We start from the raw sequence: 21,637 nt of genomic DNA on the forward strand, positions 1-21,637 counted from the left end.
TCTTGCCAGCACACAGAGAGTAGCTGTCTCTTGGCAGTCCACTAATTATTAACCACTACTCATGTACAACCCAGAGTTCCAGTTTATTAGTTTACAATGAAACTCAGCCTTTTCCTATAGACCATGGACCAAAGTATTTGTATTGACTCATTCTGCCTCTAAAGACAGATCTACAGACACATTGGGACCCTCACTTACCATGTACTTATTACCTTTTATCGTTATTTTCTTGTCTTTTATTGTTGCTTTTTTTAATTGTCTTTTGTTATTGTTTTCTTGTCCAACTAGACAGTGAGCTGCCTGAGCTGAGGGCAAGGTGTTTTACTTCTCTACCCCAGTGCCTATTGCGTTTGTTGAATGACTGAATTCTATGAGCTGCCTGAGCTGAGGGCAAGGTGTTTTACTTCTCTACCCCAGTGCCTATTGCGTTTGTTGAATGACTGAATTCTATGAGCCCTGAAGCAACTTGACATGTAATGAAATCACAAGAGTCATGAGAATAGAAATGCAAGAAGAAAATACAAATACCCATCACTGCGTAAAATCTTGGCTCTCACTTAGGTTGCAATCACTTGGAATCGTTAAGAATTAGTGTGACCATAGGCTTTCCAATGGCCTTGTAGGGCTACCGAATAGGAAGACTGCTTGTAAATCAGCTACTCCGGAGCCGCAGCTGCTGAAGCTTCCCTTCAGAATGAGGGTTTACATGGAGTAGCAACAACTGGGGTGGAGATAAAAAGAAGAAAAGTCCACTTTGTCTGATTTGTAATACAATTTCAAATCCTGTAGCATCAAATATAGTAAACATTTAGAGCATATTTTAAATTATGGGATTTTTAAACTCCAGATTGGTCTGTGGATTTTACACTAGGCGAGGAGCTTGCTTTCAGAATTAAACAGAAATTCTTCACCCCATCTGGTACTTGTTTTAGCGTACAGTGCAAAGCTTTACAAATCCCGAAAGAGCCTACAATGCCATAGCTAGTGGAGAGCATAATACCTAATGTGGAACCGCACATGACAATGACGAGGGGCATGAACCAGCTTCCCACCGCGTGATCAAGCAAGACATTTTAAAATCATTTACTATCAAATAATATTTCACTAAAAATGGTGTTTTGAGAAAAACTGAGGATTATTTTTATTTATATTTGACAAGAATTGACATTAATCTTTTATAAAGTATCATTATGTTTTAAATCGTTTTCCATTTGTAAATAACTGAAAATAACCTGTGGAATTATTTTTCCCAATCCTCATTTCAAAGCTCCTCGTTATCCGCAAAGTCCATTTCAGCTTTAACATCACACTAGATGCTTCCATTACAGGACTATGAGGGTTTTAGAAATACATTTATAGCTCACTGAACTGTATTATCTACAATATATAAGACTTAGCATATATTTAAATTACTGAAAATAAAGTACAAGGTATTTTATTTTTCTTCATGGTGCTTTCAGGAAGACATCAGGATCTTCTCTTCTCCCTAAAGGAAAATAATAACAGAAATCAACAACAGATCAACTTACAAGCTATTAAAATTACAGGTTAACTCGAACTTATAATCATAAAATTTCCAACTGCATAAAGCTCACAGATACAACCCAATGATATGGCTCAAGCAACTAGTATTTAAAACTGAGTTATAAAGAATGGAATACAGTGCAGAAAAGAACAGTTAGCCAATCTGTAAATTGGAGTTTATTGATATTTCCATTATAAAGGCTAACTATTCACTAATTTAATTTACCACCTGAGTCTAATTGTTAGTTTATGCCTGAGCCTGGGTCCCTGTCAAAAAAGGATATAACAGCTCACTTTCTTTTATAAAAACTACTTATTGTTTCAATCAAGGCATATCCTCTTGCTCCAAACAAATGACTAACCCCTTTCAATAGATGAGTGGCCGATCACATAGCTGATAGCTGCAAACATTGGCGAGTATTCAGTCATTAGCTTGACACATACGCTAAAATAGCTTTGCTCGGGAGATGTAACAATCTGTGCCTGTGGAACAATAAAGTCTACTAATTTAACTTCCATTGCTACAACAAAATTACATTAATTCAAGCACTACAAATTCAGAAATCAGGATCTTGTGGGCCAGGCTAACAATTAGCCTTTCCATCCCTGAAGGGAAAAGTTAGTTTACTAAGCAAAGTTAAAGGACAGCCCAAGTGTTCTCCGAATTGTCCCATCTTTCAAATTATTTGTGTCTGAATTAGTGAAGTGAAATGGTACTTACATATTGACATAAGGGACTGGGAAGAACAAGACAGGACAAGAGAGATGAAAATGTTTGGGGCTTATAGAATTTTTTACATTTTTGCAGAGTTTTATTAAAAGTTTACAGTACGGCATATTGAAATCACAGCATGGGAATAGCCTCCTCTCACTTGGTTTGCTGACTACATCTACTTTCTCATTGCATTTTTCTTACAGAACTTCCTATATGTTTATGAATAGCTTGACTCAAAACCCTGCGCTTCCAAACCCTGTCAAAAATTAACAGTACATCATACCTGTAGTACTTTGTGTACTTCTAGCTGAAGACTTCTCAACTGGATACTGCAGAGGTATTACAATGCCTTGATCTGGCTTCTGAAATGCTGAAATGAGATTTTTTATTTTCCGGAAAAATCTTTTATGTACCCCAGGTGCTGTCTGGAAAATAAAAGGCCAAGCAAATTATTCACATACCTCATAGTGATACAAAAAGGCCTCTGAAATGTGTGAGGGATGCTTAGAGAGGTAACATTTGTGTAACTTGCTCAAATATTTGAAAACAAAGGAAGAAGGAAAAACAACATTCCGGAAGAGCTTACTTTGGTTGGCTGAATTTCCCTGCAAGAGGAGCTAATGAGCTGTCATTTCAGTTCTCCCAAGGGTGGTATTAGATTGTACAAGCTCTTGCTCATCGCCCTGCTCTTCCTGCCTGCTGCCCATTATACAAACCGAACCTCTAAGGGTATACAGGCCATTCCCCACAATAAATTCACCAGCAGAGAGGATGCAGGTAAACACAGAAAAAACACAGATCCTACAGGTCGTTAGTAAAAAGACTGAAGAACCAAAAAAACAACAACAAAAACCACCACCACCAACCCATCCTCCTTGTCCTCACTCCACAATATAAAACGCTCCACAGGAAGTTAAAAATTGACTGCTATGATACACTCAACGCATGGCTAGTTAGTCCTCACACTCTTTCACCTCCCAATATGTCCTGCCTCATCCTTCACATTCAATTTTTTCCTCTTTCGGAAACTTCCCTAACCTCCCCAAAATTGCCCTCTCTGTCAACACTTCACTCTGACAAGGTTTTCTCTATGACACAAAAATGAAAGACTATATAAGGTCACCTTTATTTATTTATTTGTTTGTTTTTGAAGAGATCATTATTTGCAGGTGACTATTAAAATATGCTCCTTTCCTGACGTCAACTCTCTTCCAAAGACATGGCTTGAAATCAACAACAATTTATCGCAAAAGCTTATGAGCCAAGCTTTAGGCATCAGCCCCAAACTGTCATTTTACATGAAATAAAATAGCATTGCTATAAGCAACTGAACAATGACTAGTTTTTTTTTTTTTAGAAATCTGTCTTTCAGCTCTTCCATCTGGAAGGTTTTTGAGGTGGGAGCTGTTTGTTAGCATTTAAGGAGAAAACTTGAAGGCTAGCATGCAGACTTTTGCCAACTAGACTCAAAGCTGAAGATAGTAACTCTCGGTCATTTCCTACATTGGGGTAAGTCATTTTTCATTGAAAACACTGAAAAAGTTATTTTTAGCTTTAAATTAGTGTCCACTCATAGGCTCCACTAGGAGCCTCAGTAGGTGTGGAATATCCTCCCACTCAGCTCCATCCCTCTGGTCAAAACACCTTCCCAGAACTCTGTTGAGACCTCATCCAAAATAGCATGGCCATTCTTACAGGGGTCTAAACAGTTCTTTGGCTCCAAGATAGAATCTCCAAATTGCAAAGGCAGGTCATAGGCACAAGACACCTCCTTGTATCTTCCTTAGAGCACTTTTTCATTTTCAAAGCACTTTCCCGTCTCTTCCCCCCACTATTTCCTCACAAATTGGCAGTTATTGGCTGATTTGGTTATTCCCACTTGACAGATAAGAAAACGTAAATACAGAAAGATAATTCAGCTTGCCCAACGTCACACAGACAACCAGAGGCAGAAGTGGTTCTAGAGCCCAGGCTCCAGTGTCTTGCCTTTCAGATTAGGACTAGACCAAACAGGTTCTAGTGAAGTTAGTGTCACCAACCAAAAGAGAAACTACACACTCTCCCAGTGTGAAAAAATTTCAAACCACACATCTTTTTAGCTGTTCTTGTGGCTTGTAAAACCATTTATCAACAGAAGCATCTTTTTCATGGGGACTTAGACACAGTTAACACTCGATTATCCATGCTAACAGAGAGGAATAATAGCACTGCATGTATGGAAACAATTTTAATTTGGGATACAATGTTTCGTTGGCAAACGATTTACCTAATTTGTAGTGCTTTGCTTAGGTTAATAAGTAAAATTATTTAACATCTACTGATGATCAAATATCCAGAAAAGCCCAAAGGTACTGAAGTTGGCAGGGGGACATTAGTACGTTTTTCACAATGTACTGCTGACAATGCACATATTAATAAATGATAAGCGACTCTATGTAGAATTCTCTGAATTAACAATTGAGCAAAATTTTAGCCTGTCACTTTAGGTAAGTTAATACACTAGGTAATGATATAAGCTAAAAGTCTACCTAAAACTAGAAATTCACATAATATTTGTCTTTCGTAATTCAGTGGATCCAGGGTTCAATTTTATTCCACTCTTTGAAACAAATCTCAGATCTACCTAGATTTCTAGGACAATCTTTGCACAGAGGATGGAGTGCTACTGCCATGATTTTCCCTGCAGTGTGGCAAACTAAAGCATTGTTCCAAAAAGCAGTATAAATATGTCATTTATCCAATTTTGAAAATACATTTACCACAAGAATTGTACCCCTGACAATTCCCATCCTGTTGCTAAACTCAGCTATTGTTCAAATTTGCCCAATTCCCATACTGTCATCTCTTAGTTTTCCACGGAAACATTTTTGGATCACAGCTGGTCTTCAATATGCTCTAGAGAAATTTCTTCCAGTCAGGTGATACGAGCTCTGAGAATGCACACTAGTTTAATATTCACCTTAGCACAAACGTAACTAAGAGGGGAAATTTAGTAGATAGAAAAAAATGCATTTCAAAAACAAATCTAAAGAGTTTTTTTTAACTGATTTCCCTTTGGAGAAAACATGCCAATCTTCTGCTCTCTTGGTGCAGATAATTACAATATTATTGTATAAAGGGAGTCAGACCAGACAACAGGGTGAGAGAGCATTTATGTTCAACAAGCCTTCTCTTCCTTAACAAGATGACAAGCATGTAACAATCTGCATACAATGTTATACTTGAAATGAAAGAAAACTAGTTTAAAGACTAGGTTAGCTAAACCCTAAAAATTTAAGATCCTTTCCATAAAGAATATTCTTCAGCAGCCGAAGGCTACTTCTCTAGGGGGAAAAAAACTATTTCTGGTCAAATTATGTACAAATATATACGTATATATCATACACAGCTATTCTTCATAATAAGTAAAATTTACTTTCTTATTCAATCACCTCTGCAGAGATACAGAGAATTTTCAAAAATAAACAGGCATAAATAGTTTTGAATAGAAATGGTATTGCTTTTCCTATAATTAGTATTGCAGTATTAATTATCCTGCTATAAAGCAACAATGTGTTTGAAAACTTGCCCTAATTCATTTCAGTAGTTTAAAACATTTGTAGTCTGCAATTTGTGCTTTCTAGTTAACTGATGAATTTGTAAAGGTTAGAACTATTTTAATTTTTTCAAGTCTAGACTTTAGAGGTTCTTAAATGCATAGATTGATTGCCTTATTAATAGAGGTTGATATTAGCATTTATGTTTTCAAACAGCTCATAATGAAGTGCTTTCATTAGAAAGACAGCCTGTTTGAAGGAGTCAGAAATCAGACAAAGAATTTGAGGTCAAAAGTTCCAGTTGTAGAGACTTCTACATTGGTAGTATGCGATGTACTACCCTGGTACATGGAAATACATTCACTCTACAGGCATTCTTTGCAATGGTACAGTGACTTTCAAATGTTTTCACAGCCATCAGAACCCATTTTTCTAATGAAATCTTACTCAGAGCCCCAGTTGATAAGCAAAATAAAAGGGACCTTCTCAGATTAAAGATTAATTGGGGACCCAAAACCATACCCGCTTATGTCCTCTTCTCCCTCTGTAACCCCCCAGGCAACCTCAAGGCACCCAGGTAGATGAACCTTAGGATTTTGCAGAGCAAGCTTAAAACCCACTGCAAAGTTCCCTCTGTCTCTCTTCTGCCTATCCATGTTCTTCTCACGTGGCTCAGCTGAGCATCCTGTCTCCACACATAGAGCAGCCCTCATTACCCTGATACTTGGAAAATCCTCCCTTCTTTGAATTCCTATGCTAGCTAATTTAGCACTTGACTGCAATCACCTTCAGCAATTTGGGCAAGTTCACATTTTTGAGGGCTTACTATGTACTACGTCCCGTGACTAAGAGCTTTCTTTATACACATTATTGCATTTAATCTTCAAAATAAGCCCTATGAGTAAGGGACTATTCTTAGGCTCATTTTACAAATCAAGAAACTGGTTCATAAAAAAGTTAAGCAACCTGCCCAAAATCACAGACCTCTCAGAGAGGAAGGGGGACCAGACTTGAAACCCAAATCCACCTGACAGCAAAGGACAGGCTCTCTGACTGCTGTTTAATTCATGCGGTATCTCCCTAAGCATATTGTGGCCTTTTAGAAAACAGGAGTCATGTTGTTCAATCCCCCATAGCACCAACGCTGATATTAGCATCATTCAATAAATAATTGCTGATTTTAATTATTTTACATATTTTATATGCTTCTAAAATTTTGCATAGACACTGTATTTTTGATACAATCTTTCAACTTTTTTATTTCTTCACTCAAAGTGAGACCACTTCATACAATGGTTGTTGAACAGAACCGGGGCCAAAATTCTCTAAAGGCTTCTTTTTTTTTGCTTCTGCTTTTTCTCCCCAAATCCCCCCAGTACCTAGTTGTATATTTTTAGTTGTGGGTCCTTCTAGTTGTGGCATGTGGGATGCCGCCTCAGCATGGCCTGATAAGCAGTGCCATGTCCCTGCCTAGGTTCCGAACCGGCGAAACTCTGGGCCGCCAAAGCGGAGCGCACGAACTTAACCACTCCACCATGGGGCCAGCCCCTCTAAAGGCTTCTTAATGGCCCATGAACAATTTTGGATTGGAGCTTTAGTGATTTGAACATGACGAATATTTTGAGAATGTAGGATTTGATAACTCTTTTATAAAAGCAGTCTAAATTTCAACCACCTCCCTGATACCCACAGAAGTAAAAACAAATAAAAGAGCTATACCTCAGCGCTCCAAGAACCTGTTTCTGTCTGGGACACTCGGTATGTATAAATGTAACCTTGATACCTGTGAAAGAATAAACTTCCATTACTGAAAAATTCCAAAAGAACAATGGATGCTCTAAATTTGAGCTTAACTGTTATAAACAATGTTACACACTCTGGGACACACGTATATGGCACCATTGTATTCGTAGGAAGAAAGGCCTGGGGAATCTAATTTGCTTGCATACTCTATCTGGCTAATCGCAGTTTCCAGTACGCCTCTTTATCTTTTCATTTTTCTTTTAATGTGGGAGCTTACACTCCTAAGGATTTGTCTAGTTGAGAGACTGGACAGAAAGAAACTAGAGACTTGTTGTAATTGGTAAAAATCACAAATTGTTAAATAGATTTAACAAAGTGTAGTCATTATTTTTAAGTACATATCAAGCCGTAAGAAAAAAACATTTCACTGGGATAAGGTACTATCAGGCCCACTTAAATTAATAGTAATAATAATATTAATTATAAATATAATACTATATTCCTATATTACTATTGCTATGTTACTTTAATATGTTATACTATAATACAGCAGTAATAGCAATTTGAATTAAAAAGGGGTCCTGTTAAACTACTCGAAAGCAGCGTGTCCTTTTAGATCGGGTAAGCACTTCCCCCTTAACTCAGGGTGTATGCATACTGCACATTTGTGCTGTTGATTTCTACTACATGCCAAGAGTTTTACATGCGATATTAGTTTGCTCCAGCTGCCACAGCAAAATATCATAGACTGGGTGGCTTAAACAAAAGAAATTTATTTTCTCAGAGTTCTGGAGGTTGGAAGTCCAAGATCAAAGTGCCAGCAACATAGGTTTCATTCTGAGCCTTCTTCTCTTGGCTTGTAGGTGGCCGTCTTATTGCTACGTGCTCACATGAGCTCTTCTTTGTGTGCATGCACGGAGAGAGCGATCTCTCTGTCTTCTTCTTATAAGGCCACCAATCCTATTGGATTAGAGCCTCACCCTTATGGCTTCATTTAACCTTAAATACATCCTAAAGGTCTATCTCCAAATACAGCCACATTAGGTGTTAGGCTTCAACATATGAATTTGCAGGGGACATGATTCAGTCCGTAGCATCCCACCACTGGTGCCCCTAAATTCACATCCTTCTCACATGCAAAATACATTCATTCCATCTCAATAGCCCCCAAAGTCTTAACTCATTCTAGCATCAGCTCTAAAGTCTAAAGTCCAAAATCTCATCTAAATGGTATCTAATTAGATATGAGTGAGACTTGAGACATCCTGAGGCAAAATTCCTCTCCAGCCCAGACAAGTTATGTGCTCCCAAAATACAGTGACAGGACAGGCATAGGATAGACATTCCCATTCCAAAAGGGAGACATTGGAAGAAAAAAAGGGGTGATGAGTCCCAACAACGTCCAAAATCTCCTAAGGCAAATTCCATTAGGTCTTAATGTTGGAGAATATTCCTCTTTGGACTGATGCTCTAGCCTCCAGGCCCATTGGGTGAGTCCGTCACCCCCACCGCTCTGCAAGAGCGACCCCACCCACTTGGCTCTTTTGGGCATTGATCCCACCTTTGAAACCTAGGTGGAAGCAGCCCACCCCCCAGCCAGGGGCCTGTGCACTCTGGGCCTGTGGTGGGAGTGGCATCCCTGATGATCTCTGAATCGCCTTCAGGGTCCTTCCCTTTTCTTGAAAGATAAAGCATGTTTGCAGACAAATTACTCTATTGTTCTGTCCTGTTCCCTTTGGTCCAAACTGACAGTGTCTCTGATGCTTTGGTCCAAACTCTACTCCTGGCTTCTGCTGAGATGGCTAGTTAACATCATGGGGAATCTCCTTAAGGAGTGATTGTCTAACCATACCCTTTGTGTTCTCTCCAGAACAAGCTTCCCCATTTTTTGCCGTATGGGTAGGCTGAGAATTTTCCAAATATTTAAGTTCTGGTTTTTCTTTGCTTAACAATTCTTTCCTCAATTCATCTCTCTCGCTTTCCATTTTACTATAAGCATTCAGGAGGAACACTACGCTTAGAAATCTCTCCAGGTAAATATCCAATTTGCAAGTTCGACCTTCCACAAAATACTAGAGCACAGTTCAGCCAAATTCTTTGCCTTTTACAACAGGGATATCCTTTCCTCTAATTTCCAATAACGTGTTCCTGATTTCCACCTGAGACCTCACCAGAATGACCTTTAACATCCATAATTCTATCAACGCTGTGTTCACGGCAAAGCAGGGCTTTGCTAGCCTGCGCCTCCAAACTCCTAGCCTCTACCCATTACCCAGCTCCAAAGCCCCTTCCACATGTTTAGATTTTTGTTACAGCAGTAACGTACTTCTTGGTACCAAAATCTATATTTGTCCGCTCAGGCTGCCATAACAAAATACCACAGACTGGGTGTCTTAAACAAAAGAAATTTATTTTCTCACAGTTCTGGCAGTTGGAAGTCCAAGATCAAGGTGCCAGCAACATAGTTTTCATTCTGAGGCCTCTTCTCTTGGCTTGTAGGCAGCCACTTTCTTGCTGTGTGCTCACATGACCTCTTCCTTGTGTGCGTGCACAGAGAGAGAGAGCTCTCTCTCTTCTTCTTCTTCTTATAAGGCCACCAATCCTATTGGAATAGGGCCCTACCTTTATGACCTCATTTAACCTTCATTAATTCCTAAAGGCCCTATCTCCAAATACAGCCACATTGGGAGTTATGGCTTCAACGTACGAATTCGACAAAGACACGATTCAACCATAGCACATGCGCTATCTCTTTTGGACCCCCACAACAATTCTATGAGCTTTACATTGTGAAATTCATTTTATAGATGAGGAAACTGAGACTTCGAGAAGTTAAGTAACCAAAGCCACACTAGAGACCAAGCAGCAAAGAAAGGATTTGCATCAGGCCTACTGGACTCCAGATCCCCAGCTCTTGATCTCCACACTGTAACGGATATAGATTCTTTACTATATTTTAGTATATACAGTAATGCTACTTAATTTGCCTGACAAACTTTTACTTCATAGAAAAGTAAGGTAAACTTTATTCTGAATTATTTCAAACTATGAATGTGAATCTGGATCAACAGAGCTTTATTTAAGACATTTTCTGATTGTTATTCTTAGGCACAAGTTTGGGTCAATATAGATCTTTGGTTAGAATACATGGTAAACTCTGGTAAAAATAAATGTGTTTAAACTTAAAAGAATGGATAATTCTAAAGCATTCCAAACAGAGGGTCATGCTTGAGTAATTGACCTCATTTTCCATTTACCCCCTTTAGAACTAAAAGTCTTTAAAGATGTGGATTAAATTACTATATCTTTAATCAATATCCATCAGTACTGATTAAAGGACAAAAAATATACACCTAAAACACTCTAATCAGGTTCATTTGATTTGCAAAACCAAAAAAAACGTCAATTTAATTGTCGGTGTGATTACAGGAAATGTTTCATTTTTGATATGAAAGTTTGCCAGAATAATTAGATCATATATAAAATAGCCTGATATATGCATATATAATATGCTAAATAAACATAAAATATTATATTGTTAAAGTCTTTTGTTTTTTTAAGCAATCAAAATCTATCTCAAAACCCACTGATTTCATTAAGTACTTTAGGGGAAACAAGGTAAGAGCGTTGATTTCCATTTTTCACCATGGGAACTTGAAACATAAGGCTTTAAGTGATTTTCTTGAAGTCACGCAAGAAAATGGAGATAGAAGCAGGGAAATGGCATAGGCCTTTAGTTCCATTTTCCCTATGGGAAGCAATTAATGGCAATAACTTGGTATCATTAAAGGTGATGCAGAGACGCATTATTTAAAATCTCAGCAACAAAGCAAACAAAATCATAAGCAACCGGTTTTCCACTTTCTAAAACAGTGGGTCTCTAAAAAGTACAATGAGTCTATCTCCCTACTATCATTCAGCCTCATTTAGTCAAAATAAAAGAGTCTGTTTTGAAAATTGTTTCCTAACGAATCTGATCTTATCTCACTTTCAGTTAAGCAGCAGGAACCTGAGTACCACTTCAAAAGTCCTTACCTCCTTCAGTCTCTGAACAACCAGGTGTCAGTGGCACATAAAACTTCTTGTGATTAACCCATCTAATATTAACAATTTCCTACTTCCCAACCCCTCAAATTTCTGAATGAGCAAAATCGCTTCACCCCTCAAATAAGCCAGCAGTTCATCTCTTCCACTTTCAAGTCGCTGAAGTAACTGACCAAGGATCGCAGGCAGTCGACTCATACGTTGACTACATTATCATCTGTCATGGATGGAAGAGATCCAAAACAGTGCGATTCAAATGACCATTCCCGGGATAATAACATCGGCATCACCTGTGAGCATGTTAGAAACGTAGAGAACTGCTGAATCAGAATCTGCATTTTAGCAAGATTCCCAGGTGATTTGTAAGAACATTAACGTTCCGGAAGGACTGACTAAATTCAAAGAGAATGCTCACACCTTATTGGGAATATTGATGGTAATTTCCCCAAAGTCAAGCTGGCTTCTTTCACTCACCCAGGGTACTTCAGTGCCACCTCTCCCATAGTCACTCAGTCTATGCTTTGAGAATGCAATTTTATTTACATATAAGCTGAAGCTTTTTCAATTGTTTCACTTTTCACAGAGCAGTGTTTCTGAACTATTTACTCCCTCTTCCCCAACAAGATTTCATAGTTTTGTTTTCTGTAGCTTTTAGTACGAAACAATAATTTTATATTATAAAATTAAATTAAAATATTCAATATGTTTTTTCAAACTACACCTACTCTTTCCCTGTCTGCTGAAAAAAATCACTCTTTTGGAAATAAATTGGCAAGTAATAACAAGAGCTATAGAATCATGCATATTTTTGACCTAATGACCTCGCTTATCTTCATACATTCCAAGGAATCAGAAGGAAAAAGCATTTGACACAGATTTTCATAGTAGTTCTATTTTAATAGTGAAAAAAATGGAATTCACCTAAGTATCTCTAAACAAAGAATGTTACTCAAAATAAGGAAATGGTAGCAGAAAGAATGGTTCAAAATTATGCTGAAATTCAAAGGTATCAGAATTCTGTATTTTTCAAAAAATTTTAAGCACATGGACCATGTTGATATAAAATGATGGTATATGAAAAAGTGGATACAAAGAGATGCCATTCGGACTACAACTGTTCAAAACTGCCTGCCCTTGTATGTATATAAACCAGAAGTAAATTTAAACTAATAGAAATGCAACCTTGCATATTAATTTTCCTATAAAGTTATATAAATGACTAATAACTTTTTTTAAAGAAAAAGAAGCAAAATTACAATTTGGAGCTTTACAAATCTAAACTAAGCAAATCACAAATCTAAAAAATATCATTCATTTTTAAAAACTGTTACATCCCTTTTAGGGTGATCTTTCCTCTGATTCCCTCCATTAATACAGACAAACCAAGAAAGTAGTGTAATTTTAACTTCTTTCTCCATCAAACTTTTGTCAGTCTTGTTGATAACCCTGAAATTTAAAATGTGTCATGAAAAAAATCTAGAAAATAATAGAGGATTTTTTGTTGTTGGCATTAATTAATTTTCTTAACTAATATTTTTCATTTTAATGACTACAAAGTACGTATTGATTCAGTCCCGGCTAATATTAAAATTTGCCTTCATTTTCTCAAAAACTGTTCCCAACTCTTAAAAAAGTATTCTGGTTATAAATAGACAAGAAGAAAGCAACCTGACATTTCTTATTTGTTCAAGGGGTCAGTGTTGGGGACAGATCTTGGTTTAGAACTGACAAAACCACATCAATTCCTTCTTTATACCACTTCAAGGACTACACAAAAGAAAAAGTTTAGCTACCTCTGACTTCATGACGTGGCAAATAAAGCAAGCCAGTGCCCATGCTATGTCTATAGAGTAGTTACCCCTTATCCCCGGGGAATACGTTCCAAGACCCCAGTGGATGCCTGAAACCACAGATATTACTAAACCCTATATAGACTGTTTTTCCTATACATACATGCCTATGATAAAGTTTAATTTATAACTTAGGCACAGGAATAGATTAACAATAACTTCTCTTTGGGATATCTAAATTGCCAGCATCACTACTCTTGCACTTTGGGGCCATTATTAAGTAAAATAAGGGCGACTTGAACACAAGCAGTGTGGTACTGCGAGAGTCGATCTGATAACTACCAAGTGACTACCGTGTAGCTACCAAGTGACTGCCGTGCTATAGCGCACACAGCACGGATACGCTGGGCAAAGGGATGGTTCACGGCCCGGGTGGGAGGACGCAAGATTTTATCGCCCTACTCAGTACAGCACACAATTTAAAATATATGAATTGCTTATTTCTGCAATTTTCCATTTAATATTTTCAGACCACGTTTGACCATGGGTAACTGAAACCATGGAAAGCGAAACTGAAGATAAGGGGGACTCCTGTACAAACTAAGGCTACGTGCAAAATTCAGGGTGCAATTATAACGTGACTGATTCATTAATAAATATTTCAGAACTTTTACATCCACAGGAATGGTATCCTACACAAAGCCAACATTATTGAGTTTATATTCTGATTCAAGAGGTTTCCAAATTTCCAATGGCCCAATCTTCATTCTTTCAGAGTGAATGTGAATTTTCAGAACCGTCAAAAGTCATTCAACTTCAAGCCTGATGGTAAAACTATGTAATACCAGTTTCGATGAGTCATGACAATAAATATAATCTCTTCTTCCCCTGAACTGCCACATAATGTTTTATTTATGTACTCTTATGATGGCCTAACTTTGGATTGTAATTGTTTATAGATCTTTTATTTATATTAACAACACCTACTACATGTTAACTATAAATATTAACTCATGCAATAATCCACATGACAACCCTATGAGGTAAGCACTATTATCACTATCCCCTTTTTCACAGAAAAAGAACCTGAGACACAGAAACTTTAAGTAACTTGACCAAGGTAAAATAGCTAGTTGAGGGCCAGAGTTAGGATGCACACCCAGAGGGTCTGGCTGGAAGATCTGGGCTCTTAAGCACCTTTCTATGCTGCGTCTCTTATATCAGAGGAAATGAATTAACAAATTGTCTTAAGGTGAATCCAAAAGCACAGTTCTTAGGGCTAGCGGTGTCCACTGAGGGGAAGGATGAAGAAAGGGGCTGAAGGGAAGAGGCTACATGGGGAGAGGCCAAAAGAGGTCAACACAGACTTCTCCTTCACTTAAGCTAAATGGCATCTTCAGACCAATCTTGCAACTTCAATTGTACATTGTCAGATTCAGCACTTGATTTACTGGCCTGTGAATTGTCCATTTGGTGATTTATGGGTTGCAAACTTAATACCAGGCTGGCCTTCTGGCTTGCTCTGCCATTAATAGATTGTACTCAGATAATCCAAAATAATTCTGGTGACCTAAATTATCATGAAGATAAATGTGGCACCAACACACATATCTTATTGTATTAAAAAACTAACTGTAAGTTGTTATAATTTCTCATTCTTTCGAGTTCTTTGCCATACTGTTCCCCTCTACTACAACTGATAAGCTGGAATTTTATTTTGTCTCTGCTCCTTCCCCCATTTCTCCAGTTCAATTTGTTTGATAGGCACTTTATTCCCAGTCATCTTTTAATCTGAAAAGATAAAAAGATAATTATCCTTTTATCTAAAGATACATATGTCAAATGACTTCATTATGTGTCCTTGAGGCTAAAGAATATAATAGCATTTTTTCTTCCAAATCTTCCATTACTTAAGTAGCAAAGTCAGATATGTACAGAAAGATGCTAATTATGGAAATAAACTATTTCTTTAAGCTAGTTATTTTAAATACTTTAAATTAGTTTTTCTCTTATCACCAGTGAAGTATCCCCGTGGGCATTTAGGACTTTCCCAATGGCTGTCTACATTGAGGGTGGGAAGGGAAGAAATCTGAGAGCTTATATGTACCTTAGTGAAAAGAAACAATATATCATGAAAACCAAAAAGACTAAAACAAAATAAAAACTATTTGCATTAATAAGAGCATTTAGGGGCTGGCCCGATGGCACAGCGGTTAAGTGCGCGTGTTCTGCTTTGGTGGCCCAGGGTTCGCTGGTTCGGATCCCGGGTGCAGACATGGCACCGCTTGGCAAGCCATGCTGTGGTAGGCGTCCCACATATAAAGTAGAGGAAGATGGGCACAGATGTGAGCTCAGGGCCAGCCTTCCTCGGCAAAAAAAAAGGAGGATTGGCGGCAGATGTTAGCTCAGGGATAATCTTCTTCAAAAAAAGTAATAAAATAAAATAATAAAATAAAATAAAAAAATAAATAAGAGTGTTTAGTATACTGGATGAATATAAGAAAAGTACACAAAGTCAGTGGCTTTCCTATGCAACAGAAAATATGGTGGAAAAAGATTCCATTTATAATAGAAACAAAAAATCAACACATATTCACATACACAATAACTCAAAATAACAAAAATTCTGCAAGACCTATAGGAAGAAAAACAGGAAACTCTACTGGAGTTTTGTAAATAGATGTAAATTTTAAAAATTAATAGATGGAGAGATCTATCAGGTTTTTGGATGGAAAAACTAAATTCTTTAAAGATGAAAATTCCTCCTTAATTTATTAATGAGCTTAATGTAATCCCAATGGGATTTTTTTTAATTTAACAGAATTATTCTAGATTTCATCTTGAGGAACCAACAGATAAGAATAGCGAATAATTTTTTAATGTATTAAAACATTATCATACTACAGTTCTAGTAGTACAAGCGTACACAGATCAATTGAGCCAAATAGATAGTTGCAAAGCTATAACTATCATATGAAAGAATTTAATATATGGCAAGGAAGGTTAATAAAGCCATGTGGAATGGAAGTTCTATTTATAAATTATATTGGGACAATTGTTAGCTATTTCAAAATAAAATCAAATTAGATCCTTTTTCCACATCAAAATAAAATTCCAAATGGAGTTAAAGAGTTAAATGTAAATGAACCAAACCAAAAATTTAAAACAAAAAATGAAGTTTTATGACATCTATGGAGGAGAAAGCACTTTCTAACCTGGAAAGCAGAGGAAGAAATCAAAAACAAAGAAAAGGAGTGACGGATTTGACTACTAAAAATATTAATTTTTTGTGTGTCAAGGAAAAGCAATGGCAAACACCAAACTCAGAAAAAAATACTTGTAACAGATCAAAGATTAGTATATAAAAACTTAATGTATTAAGTAAAATAGTAAGATCCAAATGGTTAAATTGGCAAAATACACAAAGAGCCAATTCATGAACGAGGAAGTACCATAGCTTCCTAACCATATAAAAGACACTCAACTACCAACCAAAGAAATGTGAAATAGTGAGACACTAAATGTCAAGGAGAATTTTTTTTTAACAAGAATACTCATTTCTAAGAAGGGTGCACTGAAATGGACATTCTCATACATCATTACTGATGAGCATACATAAAAATTGGAATAACCATTTCGGAAAAAATATTTGGTGATCATGTGTACATGAAGAATCCTAACCTGTTCATGTTTCCTGACCTAGAAATTGCACATCTTGAAATTCCCTATAAGTAATCATAAATACAAGAAACCTTTATGGACTGAAATATGAATCGTGATAGAATTTATAATAGAAAAAAATGGAATTATTCAAACGTCTAAAAATAGATAACTGGTTAAGGAAAATATAGTACATTCACTGGTTGGACTATCATGCACTCGTTAAAAACAATGTTTTAAAATTGTTCATAAGGACCTTATATACGAATGGGGTTTTTTCATGTGAAGTGGAAAATGCAGGAGAATATAATATTGTAAGAACACATGTGTGTTTACAAAGCATTTTTAAATTAATATAGAAGAAAATTGACTTAATCTTCAATAATAATTGTCTTTAGTTATAAAACTATAGATGATTTTTTCTTCATTTCCATTATCTACATTTTTCAAATTTTCTATGAGTATGTATTAGGAACTATTTTAATAGACTCATTATACAAAATCTAGATTGATTTATTGAAAACAATTGGAAGAAAAATTCACTTTAAATGAAGGTGAGCAATACTATAAATGGAAAACTTCTTTAGTACTTTATGAGATTCAATCTTCCAAAACTGAACAGAGGAAAAGGCCATATCTAGAGGCCATGACTGGGGGTTCAGAACTGGGAAAAGGAGCAAGCACAGCTTGAAAGCATAGTTTAAAGTTCACTTCGAAAGGCATACGCAATGTGGTATTCTACAATAAAATTACAGAAACTAAAGCTCAACCAAACCTCCTTGGATAATGGGAATAAACAAAAGACAGAATGAGAAACTATTCTGAACGAATCCTATAACGAATACATGCTTATTAGCTGTACCATGTTGTTCATGTGTATAGGACATCATTCATATTGTTATTTCTACTGCATGTCATAAGCATATGCATTATTGTTTAAAATGAGTACGTGGTTTATTTCAAAATAAAATCTAATTTTGTTACTACAGTGTAGTACTAAAAAGGGGAAATGAAATGTTTATGTTTATCAAAAGGGACCCTTGGCTCAAAAAAGTTGAGCAACTGTCATAAAAGACAATGGATCCTCTTGTCTTCCTTCAGCAGCACAGTCTGGCAATCACCCTGTAAGACGTGGAGGCCCCAGCGTGCCCATCAAAAGACATGCTAGGAGGACTCCCAACTTGCCTCCTATATTCTGCTACTTCATAAGGAGTTTTGCATGGAGTACCAAGACTCATCAAAACTGCATTTATGTAAGAGTCATTCTGGGTGAAAACTTAAATGCTTAAGAATTTCCCACCTGCTTAAATTAATTCCTCATGTCGTCCTGGCCTACATGGGCAAAAGGCTAAAGCTGTCCTTCTCTCTTGCATATTTCACCAACTGTAATCTTATGCGGCGGTTAGGGCACACATTACTATTCCCGTTTTATAAATATGGAAACCAAGACCCAGAGAATTTGAGTCATTTCCCAAGACTATACCCTGGCCTCCTGATATCAGCCCAAAGAGCTTTGCAGTAAAGAACAGTATTTGCCTTGACAATTCATTCATTAATTCAGAAATATTTATTGAGTGCCCATTATGTGCCTCATAATGTGCATCGTAATACCTATTATGTGCCAGGCTGTGATCTTGGTGCATAAATGAATGTCCCTGCCCTCGTGGAGATTACATTTTAGCAGGAGAGCCTAGCAATAAATAAGTAAACAAGCAAATGTCACATAGCTTGAAGCTCCTTGAAGAAAAATAAAATAAAGTCATAGAGTGTAACAGGGCCAGGGAAAGGGCACTTATTTTAGATAGGGCAGTCACGGAAGTCCTCTCTGAGGGAAGAGGCAGAAGGAACAATAAGTGCAAAGAGCCTAAGAGGAGAGCGCGCTTGGCAAGCTTAAGAAATAACAAAGAGGCCAGTGTGGCTGAAGCCTTAGGCACATCTTTTCACACACTGTCCCCTGCTCTCCTCCCCCTGCCCAGGTTTCTCTTGTACCTTATTTTTTACCTTTATGTTAAGGGGCCCGTTACCTCCTATGTCAGCTTCCCTAAAGCAGCCCCTTTTGCTGGCCCGCTGACTTCTCTACCTTCTTTTGATCAGAAAAGAGCCTAAGAACACTAGTTGGCTGTCATTGACCTTGCCCAGTTTCCTCTTGGGAAAAACAATAATATAAGCAAAGCATAAAGATCTGAGCCCAAGAGATTCAAAAACTTTGACGTATTTCCTTTGAAGTTTTTATAATAAACGTATTTAGCATGGCCTGAGAGTTGCCATACACATGGTTTGACCATTTAAAAATATAAATAATGACAATCCTCTAACACCAGCCTCAGCATAATCTTTCTTCACTGATCCAGAGGACACTTCAAAAGTTTGCAGTGTATCATTAGGTACCAAAATTACTACCAAGCTTTTCCCCTCATTTTGTTTCTGTCTAGAACCTATTGTGCAGAGTTGGTCTTTTCATAGCTGTTTTTATCCTGCTGACAAAAAGTGATTGAGCTAAGTACTTCCTTGGAAATGCCCTGTGAGTACTGAAAGAAATCGACTGAAGAAAGGCATATAATAATAATAACGATAGCTTACGTTTACTATGTGTCAGGTCCAGTGCAAACTTTTTTCCCTGCATTATAGCCTTTAATCCTCATGATCCTATGAAGTAGGTAGTAATATTATACCCATTTCATGGACCAGAAAACTGAGGGACTGAGAGGTAAACTTGCCGAGGTCATAAGCCTAGCATTGGACAAGCACAGTTTGAAGTCTCAGTTCTGCCTAACTCTGGAGCCCCGGAGCAAAGATGAAGATGCATCTGATTCAAAATGAGGTGTTACACTAAGACATGCCTAGGTAAAGGGCAAAGTTGAATCATAACAAGGGTGCTTTCCCTCCATGCTCTTTACGACTATTGTCAGCCCTAGCTTTTATCAAGAAGGGTCCTATTTCTGAAACCTCTTGCCCCCACACAGCTCTTCTAAAGGAAGTTAAATAAGCAGATCCAGAGCATCAGTTTCACTCACAAACTTCTCCCTCTCAGCATCCTAACTTAACCGGCATTGCATTCTTAGAGTAATGGATTAGTTTCTTAGTCTTCTTCCTCTCCCTGAATTTCATGGTCTTCCTTTCGGATGACACCTCCAAATCGATTTAAGGAGATCTAGGGAAAGGCCTCTCAATTCTCTCAGGAGCTGGTGGCCCCAAATCTGGCCAGTCCACCATCCCAGGATTCCACCTCGCTGGCTTCTAATTGAGATCAGAGTGGAAGTTGGGAGTCTGGGTCTTTCCCGGAGTAGAGGCAGATTCTAGGCTGCGTTTCTGTACCCAAAAGGGCATTCTCTGCAGCTGCCCTAAAAAGCCCCGGTGAGGCCCTTCTGGAAAGCGGGAGGCCCGGGGAGTGAAATCCCCAGTGAGGGGCCTAGGCCAAACCATGATCCACCACAGCCTTGGGCTGGACCTGAGGCTGTCTGGTGGGCAGTGAAGGAGGCCTTGACAAAGCTCCTGCTGCCCTTGCATTGCCTATCGAGGCCTCCAGCCCCCACCGTCCGTGCCTACTGCCCATGCCCTCCGTCCGTGCCCACTGCCCATGCCCTCCACAGGCCCCAGGCCCAGCCACCGCAGCGACGTACTCACAGTACACACAGGCAGTACACGCCCGGGACACTCTCGCTGTCCCTCAGCAAATAACTGCCATCCAGACCTGTGGCGAGCAGGAGCTTCTCCCCCGTCTCCCGGCTGATTTTGCCATGATACACAGTCACCGCATCCATGGCTTGGTGGACTCTTGGGCGGGCCGAGGCGTGGGACGGATGAAGGGACGGCAACCAGGCACGAGTCAGCCACCTGACTCCCAGTGCAGCCAGATGTGCAAAAAAGAGAGAGGAGTGCCCTAACAACAGGATGTTGTCTACCTGCCTTAAAACCTCCTTCTCACACTTCAATTAAAACCACCTCAGCAATTCAGCAGCTTGGTTATTGCCACAGGGTTCCATCCCCACTCCCCACCCTACTCCCCCTCCCCAACACAGGGTTCATAAGGAGAGGGGAGGACAACTGGAAGAAGGTCCTTGCAAGATTTGGGCCGCACTACCAATGCAGACCCTCAAACACAGACAGGAATGCTTGGTAATGCTTCTGTTCTTGCATTTTTCCAAGGGGCCAAACACCAGGGATGACTTAGCTTAACTACTCCCCAAAGGGATTGATGAGAGAGGCAAGTTGTACATGGCCTTCATGTGGGGCAAAAACATACTGACAGAGAATGAAAGGACCAAAAGTTCTGAGACCAAAACTGAGCAGAGCCAGGAGGCTCCTACAGAATCGGAAGGAGTAGGTGAACAAGGGACTTGGGGCAAGTATCTTCTCTCCCTCCCCAGTCTTCCTCCTCTTTTGCTCTTCCGAGTCTTCTTGAGCAATCTTGATCTTGAACAAATACTGATTTTTCCTACCTTCTTGTCCAAGATCCCAAAGTGCTGATTGAGGTACCAAAATTAGTCTATGTCCAAAGATGTTCCAGACTTATCTATTTGATGAGCTTTGGATGACAGAATGAATCATATAGTGGTGTTTAGCCTTTATGTGGACTTGTATATGCCCTCTGATGTCATAGAGCTCACCTTTCAGCATTTGGAGCA

General features: G+C 38.3%; 1 protein-coding gene across 1 annotated transcript; it reads right to left on the reverse strand.

Moving 5' to 3' along the window:
- Nucleotides 1-1,241: 1,241 nt before the first annotated feature.
- Nucleotides 1,242-20,836, reverse strand: SH2D1A (SH2 domain containing 1A). Its single transcript, XM_046672514.1, has 4 exons — nt 20,637-20,836; nt 7,495-7,558; nt 2,523-2,664; nt 1,242-1,486 (listed from the first exon to the last, which is right to left on the reverse strand). The coding sequence occupies exons 1-4, from the start codon at nt 20,771-20,773 to the stop codon at nt 1,446-1,448; spliced, it is 384 nt and encodes a 127-aa protein (XP_046528470.1). The 5' UTR covers nt 20,774-20,836; the 3' UTR covers nt 1,242-1,445.
- Between the last annotated feature and the right edge of the window lie 801 nt (nt 20,837-21,637).

This window comes from Equus quagga, chromosome 10, assembly GCF_021613505.1.
Source record: "Equus quagga isolate Etosha38 chromosome 10, UCLA_HA_Equagga_1.0, whole genome shotgun sequence".
In the NCBI taxonomy this organism is placed as follows: domain Eukaryota; kingdom Metazoa; phylum Chordata; class Mammalia; order Perissodactyla; family Equidae; genus Equus; species Equus quagga.

Coding starts and splice junctions, on each gene's coding strand:
- SH2D1A (XM_046672514.1), bottom strand. CDS start 20,773: ATGGATGCGGTGACTGTGTATCATGGCAAAATCAGCCGGGAGACGGGG. Junction 7,559..20,636: donor GTGTACTGCCTGTGTGTACT/GTGAGTACGTCG, acceptor ATTCTTTCACAG/GTATCAAGGTTACATTTATA. Junction 1,487..2,522: donor AAGTACACAAAGTACTACAG/GTATGATGTACT, acceptor ATTTTCCTTTAG/GGAGAAGAGAAGATCCTGAT.